The sequence below is a fragment of the Leptosomus discolor genome, chromosome 18, assembly GCF_034619465.1.
Source record: "Leptosomus discolor isolate bLepDis1 chromosome 18, bLepDis1.hap2, whole genome shotgun sequence".
Taxonomy (NCBI): domain Eukaryota; kingdom Metazoa; phylum Chordata; class Aves; order Leptosomiformes; family Leptosomidae; genus Leptosomus; species Leptosomus discolor.
Genome location: NC_141408.1, coordinates 7,209,469 through 7,231,233, shown reverse-complemented (window position 1 = coordinate 7,231,233; position 21,765 = coordinate 7,209,469). Strand labels below are relative to the sequence as shown.

Below are 21,765 nucleotides of genomic sequence, written 5' to 3'. Positions count from 1 at the left end.
CAAAAACCCAAGAATATTTGAAAACACTTTTCACTGTAATGTATATCCCATGCTTTATGGAGTACTCATTTAATTTATATGTATGTTGGGTAAATAAAGCACCTTTTGATAATTAATGTCTCAAAGTGCTACTGAAAAACAACATAAGCATAGAAAAAGTTGTTTTACAGAACTCCAGAGCTGCTAGCAAAGTTCTGTTCTAGAAGAATATGTAACGTCAAATTCAGTAACTTAAATCAATGGCACATGAGCACACACTGAGGTTAAGCAAGTGCATTGGTATTTTTATAAATCCTCACATTTGCTTTCTTGAGCCAGGGCAAAGCTGTAGGCATGGATCTAGCAGACCAGGACAGTTCTCTCTGCTTTGCAACTGATTGCAACAGAAACACCAGTTGCTTTGTGCTGTAACATGCACCAGCTTACTCTCACCATGGCACAGAGCAACTTTCAGAGGAGTGTTGTTTAAGACGCCAGAACAGGTGTCAAGTTTTTTGGTATTCAACATCTGAACCCCAGTCCCACCATGTTTTTGAATGCTGGGATCAGGTCCTAATGCTATCAGAGCCCTGAGGGCACTAATTGCCCTAAGCATCCTCACTTGGGTCCCACCCACACGCCTGTCTATGATCCAGGGGCCTATTTAAGGTATCTCTGGGCCTTCAGTCCTAGTTTGTGCTGTGCTGTAGGTGTGTCTGTGTCTAGTTGGTCTTTGCCTTCTGGAAAGATCTCAGAGCTATATTGTAGCTCTGCCTCCTGGATGGACCTCTGCTGTAGCTTTGTTTTCGGTCCCATCTGCTCCTGATTGAGCTTCTTGCATAGACCTTGGACATAATTTTTCACCTTACCTGGGACTCTTGCTGTGCTCTGTTACCAGCACTCAGTTCTGCTCATCAAGTTCAGATCCTGTAGAACCTCTGTTGGTGAGGATATTGCCTGCATTAAGACCACCCTCAGCTCCCGGTTCTGCTTTTCCCACCATGGAGCAGATCCATCTCTGCCACTCCCTGACAAACCTGTTCTTGACTAGATGTTTCATCTCTGAATCTCTCCTGCTAGGTAGGTGCCAGCATAAGTAATAATGGTGTGAGCTGGGGTTGAGTTTGGCTTTGTAACCTGCATAAGTGGCAGTAATGCTGAGGAAGTCAGGAGTAGGATGTTAAAATGTGATTGAAGAGGCCTCCTTAGCTGGATGGATGAGCACACCTGTGTGCCCAAGTAACTACTGAGCACCTGATTAAGCCTGGACATCTCTTATATGTTAAGGCTTGATTTGTGCGACCCTTGGTTGACAGAGGCTGCAGCTCTGAGTTCAAAATAACTTTGCTGTTCTACATTTATTTCATTTGCTCTCCAGTATAGCCATTTTTATAAACACCTGCTGAAGCTTAGCTGAGATCTGAACCTGCCAGATTTTGACCTAAACCCTATTTCTCTGATTCCCTCACTGCTGCCCGCACTCCTGGTTGGGTCTCTGAGGACAGGAGCCTCTTGCTCTGCGCAAGGTGACAAACTTGTGGTTCCACCTTCACAGCAGAAGCATGTCTAGTGAATTAGCTGCAGCACACTGCAATTATGTTACGGAAGTTGGGTGAAAAGGAACAGTAATAATTTGCAAGTTCTGCCAACAAAAACCCTTTCATTTTTGTTGTGTTGGGTTTTTTTTCCTCCCCATACCTTGGCAAGACTCTTTCCTGTTTTTCTTTTGGCAAATGCACAATAGGAACGGGAGGTCGTTTACTCCAAATCCTCGATTTATAATTTTTCTGACATTGCCAGTTGCTTTTTCTAAAGCCAGTGAGCAATATGTGAAGTCCTTGTTGGGTAACAGTCATAATTAGAAGCTTTCTAAATTTCCAAGAGCTTTTGAGTACTCAGCACACTCCTTCCCTAATATCCTGTGGATCCGTATTTCTGCTAATAAACTGAGTTGCACCCAGTCGACCCCAGAACTGCTGCCCTGCAGGTCTGGAGAATAATATATGAAGGCAAAAAAGGCATAGCTGGAATGGAAGATTGCGTGCAAGAGTCTCATGAGGTCTGGATTTATAGAGAAACAATTTTTTTACTAAGTTCTTCCAGAAAAGCTTACAGGATCAGCCCAGGTACAGAGGAAGGAATAAGAAATTATTGTTGCAGATCCATGTGGTCGGATAAGCATGGCTTGGTGGACACGAAAAATATGAAGTGCTGCCTGTGAAAGTAAAAATGACTGAACTTTCAGCTGGACGGGGATGTAAAAGGCAGCTACATGGAGGAAAAGAGAACATCTCAGTCATATTATGATGAAGCTGACAGTTCTTTTCCCCTGCCAAAATGGTACCTTCTAGCTTTGGTCTGAAAGCACAGTTTCAGATCAACTGAAGTAGTTTTTGAATTTGGTGAATTCAGATTCAGAGGAATAGTTTACTTTTTTTTTTTTATAAATTTTTTTCCAGCAAATCATTTTAGTTTCTGTGGGAAGTTCTCTACGGGGTGGAGCAGAGAGCTGAGTAACCCACATCTCTGGGCTGGGAGCGAACAAGCCAGCAAGGTCTGCTGGAGATGCCTGAATCTGCCACAAACCCAACCCAGCTTCAGGCTGCAGTGGGGGTCCTGTCTATGACCCGCTTCCCCCAGATATCCTGAGGAATAGTAGATGTCTTGTGATTCTTGACCACATGAAGATTGTGATTTGCAGCCTCTAGGGTCAGGGAAGAACACCAGTCTTTGATTAAGCAGTGAGTCAGAAGGTGGGATGCATTGGCTGAAGGCATCTTCCTACTCAGTTTAAATGAAGGTCTTGAGCCAAGGACTTTTGCCTCATAGTGGAGTTGCCTCCAAGATGGCATCATGTCTTTGAGTGGGTTTCCCTTATGTTCTTCTGCCTCTCCTTCACGCTGTATAAATAATTGGATATTCACTGGACATGAAATAACAATCTACTGTCTTTTCCCAGTAGGATGAGCTCTGCTTTCTGTCCCAGTGAGTGGCATTTCTTATAACAGGAGCCAAACCAGCTCCTCATTTCTGATACCCTGGAGTTTAGGCCATGCACTTCACTGTTCCAAATCCAGCTGACTGTGCTCTTGGGCATGGGTCACCTGCCTTTCACTGGAGTGTCTGAAACCAGTGGGGCTCAGAGCTAAATAGGGCATCACAGACACCTCCTCCCTGCAGAGACCAGTGGTGTCTGGTGAACTTGGCCTTTCTTGTCAAATGTTCTTGGCCTTTATTAAGTGCCAGGAAACAAAATGTTTTGCATTAGTCACCATCTTTTGTCAGGCTTGTTTTTTCTTCATTGGCTCAAAGCCACACATGAATTTGGGATTGGATCAAGCTGAACTTCAGGTTCTGCTTGAGAAGATCAAAAGAACGAGATCATTTGCATGACCCTATACAGTCATTGATGTTAAGATAGGCTGGAGATGGCAAGGGCTGGGGGGCTTTGCCTTTACCATTGCCTGTTATGAGTTACAAGCTGCAGGTTGTGCATTTCAGGAACAGCCATGCACACATGTGTTTGTCTCAGCCACAGCCTCACTGTTACCAAGGCCATCACCCAGCATGAACCCTACCTGAAAATACTGTCAGAGAGCCAGCCACAGCTTCACCATTACCAAGGCTATCACCCAGCCTGAGTCCTACATGAAAATATTGTCAGAGAGCATTTAAGGCATTTATTACTGAGTGGAGAGGTATGCCCGTAGTGGTACACTTCCATCCCCATGAGGAACAAAGCAGCCCAAGCTACAAACAACCTTGTCACTACTCCAGGTGCCAAGTGCATTTCTTCAGCCTGCTCTCCAGCTTAGAGGGCAACGTATGCATTAGGAAAAAAATCCTTACATCAAAGCACCTGTAAGCCATGTTAGTCGTCTTAGACATTACTGAGTGCCCTATGAATGAAAGTGCTTTGTGTACGAAGGGGATGATGGTGCACTATCTTCCTCCCCTCCCTTCCGTGCTCTTTCAGTCCACTCTCATATCTGTGATCCTCTCACCTCTCTTCTGCCTCCACTGGAAGGGACAATGAGATGTGAAAAGAAAAAACTATTGAGGAAAATCTGGAAATCCAGATGTCTCAGCATCAGTCCAAGCTGTGTCCTTTATGGCTTGTAATGAGGAGCTTTGGAGTGACTGAAAGCCCTGACCCTCAGCCAGCCATTGTACCTGCTCTCACCTACTTCTCTGAGAGGTGAAGTCTGGAGCAGCTGCTTATTTTCATTTTAAGTCTTAGGGTTTGAGCTATTAATAAGCCTGGAAAATAACCACATGTTCTCTGAATTATGTAACAGATGTTAAATTCCCCAAGATGAAGAGGTGTCAGCCTGATGGAAGAAGTGATGTGAGAATCTGTCTTTTTCCTATGAGCTGGGTTTCTCCTCTTATTAGCAAAATTGGTTATCTGCTGGTGGAGATAAAAAGAACATTAGTATCACGCCACCAGTTTTGACCCAACCCCACTCTTCCCCCACCTCTTTGCTTTGAGCCTGTGCTTAGGCATTTCTTGCCTTTCTCCGGCATCAGATTTTGAAGACAAGTGCCATCCAAAACGAAGTCCCATTGAAAGAATGTGTTGTGATGAAGAGCTGTTGAATGAGTCACTGTGCTCGTGCTGGCAAAGCGGGCTGCGGAGCAGGCCAGATCCTTACGCTTGGCACGAGAGAGGGAGAAGCAAAAGAGGAAAGTAAACTTACGGCCAGGAGCGCTGCAGTGCTTGGCCAGCCAAGGGGCTGGGTTGCAAATGCTTTCCCACTTAACCATTTCAGTGACACAGCTGCCACCAAGGCAGAGACGGGCTCACAGCCTCATTGAGGTAGTGGGAGATGGGCTGAAGGCAAATACAGAGGAGGTGTCCTAGCAGGGGATTAAAAAGGGTTTCACTTCTGTCTTCTTTTTGACAACCATTTTTTTTTTTTTTGGTAAGGTTGTCTTTTTCCTGATCCTCCTCTGTCCGAGAGTGAGCACTTGTGGCTCCATGTGGGGAAAGGTCCTCAGCAGCTCAGGATGGCATTTAACCAGGACGGCTCTCTTCCTAGGATCCCTGTCTTACGCCTCTTTGTACCTTGCATAAAGATGGAGGGAAGCTGTCATCAGCTGTGTGTAACAGAGCTGAGCAGTCCCTTGGGAGAGACGTTTATAAACGTGGATTGAAGACACTGGGCCCCAAGGGTACCACATTTTAGGTGGGTGTAGATACACAGCAAGACTAATAAATCAGCCTCTGTGCTAATGGAGATGCCTGTGCTCTTGACTGTGACCCCGCTGGCTGCTCTTTCTGAGGGGTGACTTTGCTCAGACATTTGCTTCTGAGATCTGCTTTAGCATCTCCTGTTACACACCCGCTGGCGCGACAACTGCAAGTGCTTGTTCCAACACAACGTGCCCTTTCCTCCTGGGGATGCTTCTGGGGAAATGTAGCTCAAGTAAGAACAAGCTCAACGGAGGAAAGACCTGCTGGAGGTGTGAGCTGTGTTTTACCACCACCACCATTAATGTTGTTGTAGAGAGGGGCCCTCTTTTTTTTCGTGTCCTGTACCAGGGAGTGGAAGAAATTGAGAAAGTGAGTGCCTGAGAAGTGTGAAATTCAGCAGGATTGTGAATACAATGGGGATCTCCTGAGTGAGGGTGTAATCTGAACAGCAGAATACCTGGCACAAGTCCAGGTCCTCCACATGAAGAATGGATTGTCGACCACTTCAAGGTAGTAAAAAAGAACAATGTGTAGACCAGGGGACAAGACTTTGAGTGGTTTCACAATTTGCCCATAGTTCCCCTTAGCTTGTCCTTCAGGAGCAGTTGATTTGTTTTATTCACTGCTTGCTACTGATTAGTGTGCTTCTAATGTCATTACTTATTTCATTATCCAACCAATCTGGAAGATCAGCCATTATCTACAAAAAAAAAAAAAAAAAAAAAAAAAGACATTTTCTTACTGGCATTAAATAGTTGGCCAGCAGGGTAAAGTGCAAGGCTCACATTTAAGAATAAGAGCAAGACACTATTAGCAAGAAAATTTGGCAGTGAAAGTCATCTGTAAATTTGCATTATCCAGACAAAGAGTGGAGTCCAGCTATCAGAGGAGGCGTTGCAAAACACAGAGATAAATGAGGTAGTCCAAAAACTGTAAGGACTATATCAAGAGCCCAAGCGAAGCCTCAGAGGGTCGTTAATAACAGTGGTGGAAGTAGCAGTAATAATAATAGTACTAATAATGGAGTGCTCATCCTGGGTCAGGCCTCAAGTGCACTAGGTGCTGTGCAACTGCAGACAAAATGGCAAATAAGTTCTTGCTTCAGAGCACATAAAACCATGTAGAAGAAGAGCGAGGCCAGACGGCTAGTGACAGATGGGCAGGGGAGAAGAGAGAGGTGACAGCGGCTGGCATGGGGAAGGTACGTCCCAGGGCACCAGCAGGTTCACGGCTGTTATGGAGGTGGTTTCAGGGAGGATAACAAGGTACATATGTGGATAATTTGGGGGCACTTGCCCAGACACAAGGGCCAGCACAGGGGAAGGAATAAAGTGCTTGTTCAAAGTGTAATGAGAGCCTGATAGTGGCTGACACTGCGGAGTGGGTGAAGGCATGGGCTGTTGTCCCAAAGGGAACTGGGGATGGTGGGTCAACGAGGTACAAGCCATGAAGGGTCCTGGCAGTGGAGACACTGGCTTGTCTTGGATGCAGAAGAGAAGTGGGAGTGTGGAGAGGTATATCCACAGTCGTGGGGAATGAGTTTTGCAGGCGTCTTTCGAATGGCAATGCTGCAGCAGGTGGCATGTGGTGATGGACAGGAGCTTAGTGACACAGTGCAGAAGGTGTTGGTCAGACTCACCGGTCTTGTGTGTCACGACTGGAGAAGAGATGCTCGCTGAAGGGAATACCCTGTCTCGGGGCTTGGAGGCTGGGTGTACCTGTGGTGGGTGTCCTGCAAAGACACCTGCATGGCTCTTGGCAAGTGCATAGGTGGCCCTGGCTCCTCCTCTTCTGCAAGGGTGCTTGCACCCACATCCCTATAGCACGGGAGCACTGGCTAGACCCAGCTCACTGTAGGAACAGAAGCAATATCTCCATGGGAGGGAGGTGGGCACACTCTTGACTGTGCACAGGGACCCTGTGCTAACGTGCCCCAGGATGGCGCTAGTGGGAGCAGATGCAGAGCACAGCTCGCTGTCGGGAGGACTCATGGCATCCCGTGTTCATGCTCAGAGGTGCTGTGCTGGCATTTGCCCAGTCCTTCTGAGGAGATGCCCACAAATGCTGCAGGTCTGCTCTCTCACGACTACTGGGCTGCTTCTGAAGCCAGCCCTGGATGTTTCATTTGATCTGTGCCAACTCCACGTTGCAAAACATACGAGCAAATCACTGTTGCCCCCTAGAAGGAGCAGGGCTGTGTCCCAGAGCACACTATTCCCATGGCATTTAACATTCTCTGCAAAACCAGCTTTTATGTAGAACTGAACATCTGTTCCAGATGTGGTTATTCACTGCCTGCGTCGCTGCGCTCCTGCCATTGTTGTCCTGCTACACAGTGAAAGGCTGGCATAAATTATTGAAAGATTGAGTTTAAATAAATGATAAACTGGTACTGTGCATGCAGTTAAGTTTCTGTCCACTCCTTACAGACTCACACTCCTGGCTTTGATGTCCCCATGATGAGCTCACACATCTCCCAGAACCTGCCGTCTCATCTGCCTGATGGGGCTGATCGAAGAGCATGGAGAGGGGCAGCCCAAGCATGAAGGTGGCCAAGGGGACGAGTCGCCTGCGGAGAAGGAGGAGCCGCAGCAGAGAAGCAGGCAACCAGAGTTTCCCTCCTGGCAAGTACCTTTCTCATCTCAAACCTTTCCTTACAAGGGGTGAGCTGGCATGGGGGCGGGGGGGCTGCTTGCTGAGGGCAGTCGGTGGGGTGGGAGGGATGCTGCCAGCCCCAAAGGGTGGGCGGTGGGGACAGTGCTGGGGGCCAGCAGTGGGCGTGTGCATTGGGCATCTTATAGCGTAAAGGATCCTTAGTTAAAATCCGAAGTAAAACCTCATCCCAGGGAAACATCTTGTGGGACTGTGCTGAAAGCAATTGTTCCCAGACCATCTATGTGCACATGATACGAGGTCACAGGGCACTCTGTATTTGAGCCCACCGTGGGTCTAAGCCAGCCAAACCCTCCTTTTCATTGGCTCTCGGCTGGGAAGTCAGAACGGATTTTTGGAAGCCCGAACGGATTTTTGGAAGCCTGGTAGTCTTGGAAATTAATTTTTTTAATTTTTTTTTCTTCGCCATTTTGAAAAATGGCTTGACTCACAGTTGCATGAGGCTGTGGGGATTCACAGCAGACCATCTGTTTCAGCTGTTAGCAGTCATTAATTTTTTTCATATTTTTTGCTACTTTTGAGATACTTTGGGAAAAAAATATGTTCTTGATGGCATTGGAGGACTTCAAAGTCACATTTTTTTTTCTCAGAGGAAAAAAATATACAGTGGATGCAGTTGCTATAAAAGAATTATATTTTTATTGGGCTTTCTAATTTGTCTCCTGTGGACAAGAAGGAGGACAGGGTGTATTGTTTATCTCATTTCCACTGTGCGTTTGGCTAATACCTGCCTTGCTACTGCACTGCAAAACATCTACTAAGGACTTTTTTTCTGGGTTAACTCTAATGCAGAAAGGCTTTCATTTAAAAAAAATACAGTGAGGTTTTCTTTTAAGCCACTATCTTTCTGGAGCTAAGTAATAATGATTAAATGAGCCTTATTGTCTCCAGTTATCCCACCCAGAAATTGGAAAATTACTCACCTCCTTGACAGGTGTTCACAGCTGATGGCTCAGATTTGTGGATCGAGTGCCGGGGCATATGGCATGATAAATAATAGAACAAACTAATCCTATTGACACTGTCCACCCTCCAGCCTGTGCACATTCATCCCTGTGCCTCACTCTCGCTGTGTGACAGCCCATTCTCGGAGATGCTGCTCCTGAGCCACTGAGCAATGAGTTTGTCTCATCAAAGTTTGAGCAAAGTGCCATGGTGCTGGTTTTGCAAGGACCTCAGCCCGGTGCGACGGGCAGCTGTCCACCATGGGTTTGGTCCCCATCTGGTTCACTAGTTGGTTCAGCCGGTGCTTGTGATGGCACGTCATGCTGGGGTTTGCCCAAGAGCCTCGCTGGTGGTTTCCCTGTTGCTTGGGTAGGGTTTTAGACGCAGTGTAAAAACTTCCTTGAGTTTAAGGGGTGCTGGGAAACGGCAAAGGCTGGTAGCATGAGGGAGGGTGCAGTACTTTGCATGGAAACGTGTGTTGGGGAGATGGTGACCAGTCCTCCAAAGGATGCTGAGCCCTGGCTTCATGCAAACATGAAGCTGTCGCCTGGTAAGGGGCAGAACAGAGAGCTGTGCACTGGACTCATGGCCATGCTGATTTGGGTCACGCAGCCCTGAAAGAAAGAGCTGTGGACAGGACATAAAACATGAGCCATAGACCTCTGAACCTACTCTTGAGTCTTGTGATGGTGGGGGACTGCAGAACAGAAACTGAGTATCTTAGACCTGCCTGTGACACCCGGGTGAAGTGACAGCCAGAGAGCCGTGGAGTATTTCCAACCGTCCATTAGGACTGCGGCTTTCAGCAAAATTACAAATGTGTCCTGGAAAACGCTCCTTTGAGCTGGCCAAAGAGCCGTTATCGTTTCTGGGCGTGGGAGCTGGTTCTGTGCTTGGCAGCCGGTGCGGGGCCATGCTGCGGCCAAACCCAGCATGTGCCACTGCGGAGCGAGCTGGCACCAAGGGACACTGCAGGGACGGTGGCTCCTCCTGTCCTGCTGCCTGCTCCAGGGTGGTATGTGCTGGTGAAGCCCAACTGTCTCTGTGGTGCAAAGCAGAGTCCATAGGACGTGCCCTGAGAGCTCAGCATCATGTCTATGTGCTTCCACTTGCATTTTGGGTATGGCCTGGGCCCACCTCTTGCCCTTTGCGCACAGAGGAGCAGGATGTGTCCCACCCCTGCGTCCTTGCTCTCATTTCTGAGCAAGACGTGTGCCCTGAGTAATGTGGGGCAGCCAGCCCACTGTGGTGCCTGCTGCAGGCTCGCCAGTGGAAGGTGGAGGAATGCACATCTGGAGGCTCGGAGACGTTTGGTTCCTGTGTGGTTTTCATTTGGAGACCTTTCCGTTGTTGATTGACTTAATTAAAATATAAAAAAATATGAGAAGCAGGCAGGATTGGACTTGCCTTTTTTTTTTTTTTTTTTAATGAAATGTCTGGCTTTGAGGGTTACAGAGCTGATTTTCATTTTGAAATTTCCTTTAATTTTATTTTTAAACTTCCCCCCCAAAATTTTGAGCTGCAAACTGAAAGGAGGCGTTAGACTTTGTAAACCAACCCAACCCAACCCCAAATCTATTAATTGGCCCAAAAAGCATTTTCAGTTTTGCAAAGTCAATTTTCTGGAAAAAACCAATATATTATTTTCCAAACAAAAACATTGCATCAGTTGAATTCACCAACGTACCTAAAATACCCCTCATATTTTTTGCCCAGCATGGTGAAATGTGGGTTAGTGCTTGGGTGTGGGATGCTCTTTCCCTTTGCTCTACCTGCTGAAAGCCTACTCCATGGCACGGAGGCTTTCCGGGGCATGGCTCAAGATTTGCAGATTTGATGAAGAGGGAGGAAGATGATTCACAGTCCTGGGACCCCCGTTTGTTCTTGATGCCCCAACATGTGTCCACTGTGGCTTGCAGCCAGCCTCCTCCTCCCTCCGTCAGGTCAGACCTCGGTGCATCTCTGAGAGACCCCACCTGTGGCACAGGGCACAGCCTTTCTTGGACATGCCTGAAAACCACTGCCCTGATCCCGACCGAGATGTAAAAGTAAGAAAAAGGAAGAAAATATCTCCCCATCAGGAAATTTGCCTATTAACACCCCGGACATGAGAGTCTGAATGGAGCTTTCCCCTCTGAACCAGCTAAAATGTCTCTCACTGATGGGAAGTCTAAAAATAAGCGTGTTCTCCACAAACAGCTTAAAGATGTTGAAAATGAAAAGCAACAAAGGATGTAGAACGTATGAGTCACTAAATTACAGGGCTATCTTTCTAAGAGCAAAACAAAACAAAAAAGCCCCCCCAAACCCTCCCTGCTGAAATTCATTGTGAGTTTTCTGGGTTTGGTTTGGGGTTGTTTGCCTCGTGGTGCCTGTGCAGACAGTCATCGTATTTTTGTGGGCCAGCGAAGGGCTGAAACCTTATCCATTTTTATTATATAGTGTGCCAGAGCTGCTCTGTATAAATAATAAGAGTAAAACCAGTCTGCTCAGCAGCATGAACAGGAGGTGCTTTTCTCTCGCACATGGGCATTCCTGTTGATTTTTTTTGGAGACAAACCCCCTTGCATGAGCTCGCTGGATGCCCAGTTTTTTGAGGGGATGAGTGTAAGTGTGCATTCGTCTTGACAACGTGTTCTTCTGGCCCTGGCAAAGCCACAAGTGTTTGGACTCTCTGTTGGGAGCAAGCAGATTTTGGTGGGTGTAATCGCATTTATCTATAGCTTCAGCTCGTTGAGATAATGTAATTAAAAGGAGTTCTTGGTTTGTTGGTGTTGTTTTTTTTTCCCCTCCCTGAAGGTCTCATTTTGTGATGAGCTCCATTAGGGTGGACTCTGTTGCAAAACTAAAGCTTTTTTAGCATTTGCAGATGAGCTTGAATCAAAATCTTGGCGTTTGAGGCAGCAGGAAAGGGGATGGACTGGTGCCAAACCTATGCCTACATCTGATGTTTGCAGCCAGCCCCAATCTCTCTAATAGGCTGAAATGAAACCTTGGAGCCAAGCAGATGGTAAGGCTGGAGAAGCTAATCTGGCAGTGCTGCTGCATCCCAAACCTGCTGTTAGGGTCTGCAATACCCTCACCGGGGTTTGAAGGAGCTGGAAGCTGCCCCTTTCTACCCATCATCATTGGTAGCTTCACCCATCCTCTTTCTCGCTGCGATGCGGGGAGGAAGGGCAGCAGCACCAGGCATGGCTGCGCGACAGCCCTTCCCTGAGCCCGTTGCGGTCCCTGCTTGCTTGTTCCCAGCCCAAATAACCGATCGATCAATAAATCAGTTGTCTGAGCTGGCAGGTACAATAAAGGCTGTACGCAATGATCATAAATCCTGGAGAGAAGCTCGCTTGCCGATGAGTTAATCTAGATATTTAGTTCTGAAATGCGCTAATTAAACTTCAGAATAAAGCAGCCAGTGCAAAAGCGAGATGAATAAAAAGTAAAAATAAAAGTTTCTCCTGGAATAATTAACTATCATTAAAACATGAAAATCCAGGCTAGGGAGCAATTGTACGCCTTCCAGAAACTGTTTCATCAGAAATAATGGGATGAAATTAAGCAATACAAAAATGTAGGCTGAAAGTTGAAAAACTTATCCCGCTCGTGAGACCCATTAGGCTGTGTAACGTTACTGAACCCTCCCCAGCGAGCAGTCGAATGTGTATTTCTCAGGACATTTAAAATTGGCCTGGACAGAAACCCCTTCCCCAATACTGTGGGGAATAATTACAGACCTCCTCACTTCAATGGGCCTTACAGATCTTTCTGAATTTTCATTTCAATGGGTCATCCCTAACCGAGCAAAACTATTTAATTTCAATAGAGGACTTCTTTATCTGAGGGACCTCTGAGTTTGACCCTACAGGCCTTACATCAAGATATTAGAAGGGATATTTTTAAGATACCAGCCTCTTCTGAAATCATACACTGGCTTGCCCTGCCTCCCTTTGGATGCCGCATTTATTGCTGCCATATTTGTCGTATGCTCATCCGATGCTTTGGCTACTGCTTTCCTGGTCTCCAAAAAGGCACCCAAACCAAAATGTAGACCTCGCCCCACCTACGTGGCCGTGGGTTTGCCGAGCATCTCCCTACGAGCTGGGTGGTACCCAAATGTAATCAGTCTGACTGGTGTACAACAGCTTGATAGCAAATTACATCAAGCGATAATCCACTTGTTATTAGAGTGACAGCTCAGTGCTGACAGTGACAACTATCACCGGTCCCCAACAGGCAGCCAGGCAGGTCTCTGACAACAGCCTTCCCCGCTTTGCATAATTTTTCAGCGCGTTACTTTGTCACATTAGTATTATATTGTCTCTTGCCGTGTCATTCTCAGGACCGTAATGCGAATGCCACGGTGCTGATTTCCGAGGCAGCCCTCTCCTTCTGGAAACCATGCCCTCCCATTGCCGCCCCGTGGCCACGGGGATCTGTTGGCCCTGGGAGCTGCCTTACTACTGAGGACATCTTCTTAAAAACAGAGGGTTCGACATGATCAGCTCTGTATTTTAACAAAAAAAAAAAAAAAAAAAAAAAGAGAAAAGGGCCACTGGCTGGTCTTATTTATGTGGACACAAGTTTGAAGATATTCTGGATATATTTAGGGATTAATGAGAACTTGGTCCTTTAACAATTTTTAATAATAAATATATAAGCCTAATGGATTTTCCAGCTACTGTTTTCAGACATGAAGGTTGGAACCTTTTTGGCTAATGTCTTCCAGAGCTGAAGGAAAGGAAATTAGCTAAAGGCAGGGAATAATGTTGTGCAAATGAGGGGCTTTGCCCCTACTTTAGGCACATAAGCAGCACAGATGAAGCTGAGTCGTCACAGGTGAAAGTTTCCTTGTGGAGCAAGAAAAAAAGAAATGAAAAGTAAAAGGACGTGAAGAGATAGATCTGGGTCTCACCCTGGTGAAACAGTGTTTGGTCCCATCTTTTGCCTTCCACTGCTGGTGCTGAGGGCCGTGTTGCTGGAGCAGGAATGATCTTCTCATTGAACGTAGGAATGCCAGTAACTTAATGAAAATGGTAAAATTGCAGGATGTAGCCGGGCCTGCACAGCCCTGATGGCTTATAAGGGACGGAGACCATGGCTGAATTCCTGCATCTCCATGCAGACCCAGGACCTGGTGAACAGGCAGCATGCAGATGCTGGGCGAGGGGCAGCAGGATGCAGGAATCCCATCCTACTGAAGGACTGCTGAGCTGGTGAAGCAAAAATAGTTTAATATCAACAGAGATGAGATTTCTAGCTTGCACAGGGAGCAGAGGAAGCAAAAATCCCCTTTGCCTCATTTCCTGAGCTGGTGATCGTGTTCCTTCTGATGGTAAAATCCCAGCATGACCCATGAGGCTGAAAGGAAGGAGACGGGAAGGATTTTACATCAGAAAAGTACAACACAGGCAGGATGTGAATTAAACACCTTTGAGCCATAAAATCGACACTTACTCTGAAGGCTTTGTTCAATGCTTACCCGATTGTGGGATTGCTGCCATAGGTGCCGGCTAGCTCTCCAGGCTGTTTTCCGGATCCAGATGAGGTAGTTTTAGATGAGTGTTGGGTTCCCATCAGAGACTCTTCTGCATTCAACTGCTTTCACCATCAGAACATGTCTCCATCTATTCAGCCTAAATTGTCTCTAGCTAAAATTCACCCCACTGGAAGTACCCTGGTCCAGCTTTCCCCAGGTACGGCTTTTTCAGTGGGTTTGCTGGGCAGTGCTCCAAAGAGCATGTGCCCCTGGTACATTCAGAAAGGGAATTGGAAAGACAAGCAGGCTAGACCAAGCTCTGGTAACCCACTGAAGATGACTGCAGTAAGGAAAGGTACCTCCTGGCTGAGCTGTGGTGGTAGCTTTAGCTCAGCTGAGAAGCCTAAGGAGATGCTCAGCAAGCCAGGAGAGGTGCGCTCCTCCAAACACTTTGGAGAAGTCAGGACCCCCCTGGAGCTGCCAGCATCAGTGATTTGTGGCTACCTGCTCTGCTCCTCTGCCCTCCTCACCATCGAATGGAGGGTCAGGCTGGCTGGGCTGGTTCACTGGGCTCAGGGAGACACACACCTTTGTGCACACAGGAGCCCCGTGCGGACGTGGTTTCCTCTCCTCCATTGCTGCTTCTAAAAAAAGAACCGGCAGCTTTAACGCCCTCACCCCACCCCCCCCCCCCCCCCGCCCCCGCTAAAAAGAGACCTGGAGAGCCTTCGGGGAGCCAACTTTCTCAGCGGCTCGGCCCCACATGAGCGATTCCTTTCGGGTCGTAGCCTGTTTGGGGTTGTGCTCTTTCCCAGCTGCCTCCGGGAAGGAGGCAAGCCGGGCGGCGGGAGCTGGCGGACGATGGAGCAGCCGGAGGCTGGCCCCTGCGCTCAGCATCCCTCGGGCTTTGGGGACGGGGGCGGGAACGAGGGGGTGGCTGGCACCGAGGTGCCGGCGAGGAAGGGGTTAGCGGGGGCCTGCCGCAAGGTGGGCCGCGGCGGAGGGTGTTCCCCGGGCGGGCCCTGCGCCGCCGCCCTGGCCGGGGGCTGCCGGGGGGAGCGCGGCGCGGCGCGGCGGGGCTGGGGGCTGCGGGGGGCCATGGGGCGCTGAGCCGCAGCGCGCTGCCGCGCCGCGCCGCCCCGCGCTCGGCGGTGTTCTCCAGCATTTATCTATTTTTATTTCGTTGCATTTTTATTTTATTTTATTTATTTTAGTGGGTTGGTGGGTTTTTTTGGTTTTTTATTATTTTTTTTTTTTAAATTTTCGCTCCGCCATCCTCACCGCCCAGATCTCTGCCTCCTCCCTCCATCCTCCCTTGAATAACTCGGCCAGGAGCGATTTGGAGGGGGGGGTGGGGGGGTGGGGGGGGGGGTGTGTGTTGAAGAGGAGCCGAGCAAACCTGTGGCGGAGGAGCCGGCTGGTGGAGAGGTGAGTCGAGGAGGGGGGGAGACTCCGGCGAAGGATGGGGAGCACCGGCTGCCCCCCAGCCGGGGAGAGGGGGAGGGGGGTGTTTGCAGGGAGCCGGCCGGTTCCCTGCAAACACCCCCCTCCCCCTCTCCCCGGCTGGGGGGCAGCCGATGCCCCACGGGGAACCGACCTGTTGGCTCGCCCAGCCCTGCCGGCTTGCTTAGACGGGGCGGCGGCGGAGCGGTCCCCCCGCGGGGTGCAGCGGGGTCCAGGGATGGTGATGGGGGGGGAGGGTGTCTGCGGGTGTGGATGCTCATCCCCACGCTCCCGCGCAGGAGCACTTGGTCGTCGTCCCCCCTTTGAGTGTGTGGCTTGTTCACGGGTGGGTTCCTCCCCCCCCCCCCCCCCCCCTTTGCCCGTGCGCGGTTGTGGACACACACACGCGTGTTGGTGGAGAGGGGCATGCAAGTTGCCATGGAGCGGCCGTAACATCACTTTTGCTGTCCACAAAGCCTTTTTCTTAATTTTTGGGCCCTCTCCTCGTTCATACCGTGGATGATGTAATAAGCGCTTGGTATCTATGCGGTGTCCTGCTCTTGTGGAGTTAGATAAGAACGAAGATCCCAGAGCAGAGGGAGCATCCGCCATCTGTTTGAATAGGTGGGTTTTAATGAATCTGTCAAAATCAACAAATGTACACGGATGAATTTGGCCCCAAACATGTCCTGATGCCGCTGTCGGCAACCAAAAGACTCCCAAAGAGAGTCCTGCCTGTCGCCCATGTGCCTACTAATAGCTTTAATGTATTCAGCCCAGCCTCGTTTTATTTGAGATGTAATTTCAATCACCAGATTTAATACATGATTTGCAGTGATTGCCTCCTGATTTACCCACTTGAACAGCAAAAGGAATGCATTAAGGAAGGCTGAGCTGCCATGCTTTGCTGGTGTCCTGAGTGTGAGCTGTTTCTCCAGTTACTCACCACCAGACCTTTTCCACCCACCAAGTTTTACTGTTTCCACGTAGCAGCTGCATCCCCCTTAGTACACACCACGCTGTGTCGCGCTAATTCACTGGGTGCCTTGCAAGCTTGTCTCGGCTCTCGGTGGCTTTCGGAGTGTGTTGAAAGTCGTCAGGATACAGATGGGCTCCTCTGGGAAATGATAGCGGGACAAGATCATCTGTGGGAACAGCTCGCTGAGGTCTGGCCGGGCTGTGGTTGCCTGTTACTCCACCGGAGGAGAGGTGTGTGATCCTGTCTCGCTCTCTGTGCTTGCTGGACTACAAGAGGATCTCCTCATTGCCTGGGAAATTGATTTTCCCCATTGTTCAGCTGTAAAATAGCTGCACAAGGCCGTGATTGGCAAAGGACTGGATCACCCAGGTTGCTTACATCACGTAGGCAGCTGCCACCGAAATGACACACTTGATTGAAGGCCAAAAGAACCATATACGTAACTGCCTGTGATTAAGCTCCATATGATGCCTCAGAGCAAGTAAAAACCCCTCCTTCATCTCATCTTGTTTGTAACGAGACAACCGTTGCAGGGATATCATTTGGGTCATGTTGTGGCTTTTGGGGGATTTTTTTGGTTTGTTTTGGGGTTGGGTTTTTTTGCTTCTGGCTGTAAACTTCCATGACCTGCACCAATCTGCCATTGCACCCTCGTGCGATGCCCCATGAGAGCCTGGTGCTGTAGGTGTGCTGGTAGCTGGGAATACAAATTTTACCAGGTAAGAGCTCCCAATGCCATTTTTTAACAATATTCCAGCGGGCTTCTTTTGGGGAGGGAGAGGGTCTTTGCATGCATCCTTTCCCCACTGGCATGCATGTGTGGCAGTGCGACTGTTTATTTCTGGGAAGGGTTTGATCGGGGAAGCTTCATCTTTTCAGTTTTCAGAGTCTTTGTGGATGCTTAACTGTTTCCTCAGCATATGCACTGTACCTGTAGATAAATCCTCTCTGCACTGCACCTGTAGATAAATACTCTGCCCTGGCTCCCGTGAGGCAGTTTGCATATCTCTGGGCAGAATCCTGATCGGGTGATGGTGAGGGATGGGGAGGGTGGTGGACCCAGGCCAAACCCTGCGCCGGGTGAAACTTCCAGATAGCTTAAGGACCGCAGGGGTCTCCTGTGGGGAGGGCTCCGTCCTGCAGGAGCTGGCTTCTGGTCCTGTACTCTTTGGTTGCGTGTAGACCTCATCTGATCCTCACAATGCCTTATCTTAACTTTTCGGTGGGGCAGGATCAGGCCGGGCCCAATCCTGCAAGCTGATGGATTTCATCAGTGAACAAAAAAACACTTTGCAAGCATCTCCCTGCTATTGAATCCCGGGGCAAAACTTGTCTTGCAAAAGGAAAAAACAAAACAAAACAAAACAAAAACCACTTAAAGAGAAATAGTTTGCACAAATTCTAATTTAAACGAAATCTCCTTCCATTCCTGACTCAGCTGTATGAGGAGACAGGGTCGTACCTTCTCTCTCCGTACTCACACTCTCTCCGACTTCATTATCATGCAGTTTTTGTCCAATCATAACATGCTTGAGTATTATGCTGATGCAGCTTATTGCTACCATATCATGATATATGGGTATATACAAATACAGATGGATATATAAACAACATTTTTGTGGCTACTTGTCCAGGCTTTCCTTCAGCAGCCTAAATCCCAGCCCTGTCTTGGTACATTTGAATGGCTGGTCCCATGCATCTCACACAGTCTCCAGAAAACCTTCCCCTGTAAGTTTCGATGCAATGCAAGTCCTCTCATTTTATTTTTCTTTAAATGACCTAATTTCTAAGCAAAATCATTGCTTAACCAGTAGCGAGATGATAGCACTATGCATGTTTTGTCTTCCAGAGTTATTGTAAACTGAACAAAATACCCATTGAGAAACTACTTGTATTAGAAATACCAGCAAACATCATTTTAGTCGATTTGTGCACATATAACTTTATTGATTCAGCATGAAATATGACAGGCAATTTATTAGAAGATGTAGAATGAAACAGGCAGAGCCTTTTCGGAATATGTTGGGAATGTTGAATGGGTCTGAGAGCATTCATTTTAGACAGGTGTCTTGCTAAGGTAAACTGAAATGATTTTTTATGAGTCCTGTAAACAATACTGAGTCAGTTTTATTCAGTTTTATACAGTCCACAGCTAAAGATATATTAGTTAGCTCAGCTGTTAACTAGGGGAACTAATACATACAGAGAAGCTTTGCAAGACTGGGTAGGCTTTAATTGTATTTTTAACCTGTGAATGTGCTTAGAGTTAAAAGTGTAAGTAAGAAACTAAAGTAAATACTGGGTATTATGCAATAGTACTTGGGCTATCATGAAAAGAGGGCAACAGAAACAAACTGTTTTATAGGTCTGCTTTTAATTAGATGTAGTCTACTTTGATAAAAGCACTAAAATGTGAAAATGTTTCTCAGAATAAAGATGTTAAGCCATGGTAATTAAAGCCATAGTGCGGATTTAGTCTGTTGAACCTGTAGTCCATGGGCAGGACATGGAAAATGTATAGAAATTCAGTGGGTGGTTCTAAAACTGCCCTCTCATTCCTTTAACTTAATATCTGCTTGTGGAGGCTTACTGGGCATAATTGTATATACATTTTTACAGCATGATAAAAGAAAACCTTATAAAACTGCACTGCATGCTGTCATTAGGTCTGTTCATAGCTGAAGCTTTCAGGCAGCATATACCTCCCTTTTTCATACATTATCAAGCCATTTAACTGGGATGGAGGTTTCAGATCCATGCTGTTCATTGCCTGTAGCCATATCCCACTGTGTTGGCTTCTCAGCAGCTTTGGTGAGTACCTCCCGGGGTGCAGGCACTGCAAAGTGGGGAGCTGAGGCAGGGCGGCTGCTGCCTTTGTCTCCGATGCCCAGCAGTGCTGGGGAGAGCTTTGTGGAGGTGCTGTTTTGGGGGTCTCTGAGCCATCCCTTTTCCTTACCCTCCTGTATTTCCACCAGCATCACATGTGTTTATTGAAGTTCTTCTCCGTGATATCTGCAGAAGGGTTTTGGATATTTATAAATGCACCAAGGGTCAAAATCTGGCTGCTTCACCTTTTAAATAGTGCGTAAGCAGATACTGGGTCTGCCTGTGGTCACTTAGTGTCCTGGAGGATGCTTGCATGGGGTGACACAGGTGACAGCACAGTGGGCATGTGGGCACAGAGAAAGCATCTGCGTGCAGATAGTTTCCTTGGGATCTTTTTATCCTTGATGTCAGCATGTTAAACAGTAAGGCGAGCAAGCCCGAGAAGCTGGAAGCTTGTTCAGCCAAGGGAATGGCCACCACTGATATCCTGCACAAATTCCAGTTCGGCTTAATTCCTTCCTAACCTAAATTCTCTTTGTGTTTGTACTTGCTTCCTGCTGGGGGCCTGATTCTGCAAAGAGGTCAGTAGGGCAGAGCCTCACTGAAGTTAATGAATTGCAGCGAGCTCGTGCCTGCACCGGGACTGATCCACTTCAATGAAGTTTTCTTCATTCTCCTCTGTTTGCAGGACCATAGGTGTCTGCATAGATAGGACGAGCATTTTGAAGGGTTACTCAATCCTGCAAAGCCTTAGGCAAACAGCTAAGTAAATAGCCCATTGGCTTGGATGAGCACTGCTGATGCTTGCAATCTGTCCCAGTGAAGGTAACTGGAGTTTTGCCATTGCCTTCCGTAATCACTATGGCCCCCGCCAGGGAAGCGTGCCCCATGGGCATGTATTTGAAGACCCAGACATGTTTGCGCTGCTAATTGGTAAACTTCTCAAAGGGTTTGAGGACATATCTAGAGGCTACCAAGGATGTCACAGTAATGTGTTCTTTGAGATATATTTATATATCCATCCTTGATCTTAGATACTCTGTTCTGACCTCTCTTAAAAACTGCAGTTTAAGAAAAATGCCCTTTCTACACTAATTTTTTCCTGCATATTGTTGACCTCTGCCAGGGCAGTGATTTCCCCATGGAGAGCTGTCGGCACATCAACTATTATGCAAATGATATTCCAAATAGTTGATCATCCCTGCCAGGTATTAAGGTTGGGAGCAGCCAGCCAAAGAGTAAATCCCAGAAAATAACCCAAGAAAATAAAGTCGTCTTAACTGTTTTCAATTACTTAGTCTCACTCGTTCTCCTTATGTTTCAAGAAGAAACATGCAACTCTCTCTGGGTCTAGCTTGTTTACAGAGTGCTCGTGGGTTTAGAATACAGCCAGCATCAGATTTCTGTTGTACATTTCCTTCAAATAAATACTGAAATCCAAATAAGGATGCTGTAATTTGTGCCACCCCAAGAGCTAAATACTGCGCTCCAGCAAGAAATGATCATTTTGGTTTCTTGGAACAGCTTTACTATAATCTTCTAAAGACCAGTAGCTCGCAAAGAAGCAGCGCAGACTTTCTCAAGACAGCTCATCTCTCTCTGATAGCATCTGGTTTCTTGTGAGTTACGGTCTTGGATGACAAGGCACGCCAGCCGTGCTGAGTCCAGGGACTGCTTCAACGCTTTGCAGCGTTGGAGCTCCAGGGTTTACCCCTTGGAGGAGGTCCATTCCTGTGCCACTCTGCGCATACAGATGTTATTGCAGGTTTGGGATCTACTTATATACTTTTCCCATAAGCAACTGAACAGTGTGGCGTTGGTGTTAGACAGCTGCTCTGGGTGAACAATGCACCGTTCGACGGATGCCCTGGCCACCTTCGGCAGTAGTGCTACAAGTCCTGTGTGTCTGAAGGCAGCTGGTACTTCCAGTTTTCCCGCGTGAAGTGGTGCCATGAGCACAACAGTCTCTGAGCCCTTTCTCACCATAGCCTGTTCCTGACTTTGATAGTAGTTAATAATAATCAGCCTGGTCGTTCTGGAAACTTTTTGTTGGGGCAGGGCAGGTCTTCATTTAGGTCAGCTGACCCTCTCCCAGCAAGCAATCTTTTAAAATCTGGATCCTCTTTTAAAGCTGGGCCATAGTATGTGTATGAAGACACTTTCCCAAGGAAAATAACAGCCCTGAAATTTTGCAGTGGGGAAATGCTTGGAGTGTGTCTTGGTTTGAATCTTGCACTATGATCCACCTCA

The 21,765-nt window shown here is 47.6% G+C and overlaps 1 protein-coding gene across 1 annotated transcript in view; it reads left to right on the top strand.

Annotated features, from left to right (window-relative positions):
- The first annotated feature begins 7,678 nt into the window (after window positions 1-7,678).
- The window catches only part of CALN1 (calneuron 1), a 128,889-nt gene continuing 114,802 nt past the window's right edge, over window positions 7,679-21,765 (top strand). Inside the window, exon 1 of the mRNA XM_086475295.1 lies at window positions 7,679-7,804. Within this exon, the coding sequence (XP_086331421.1) occupies window positions 7,679-7,804 (126 nt within the window). The remainder of the gene's footprint in view (window positions 7,805-21,765) is intronic.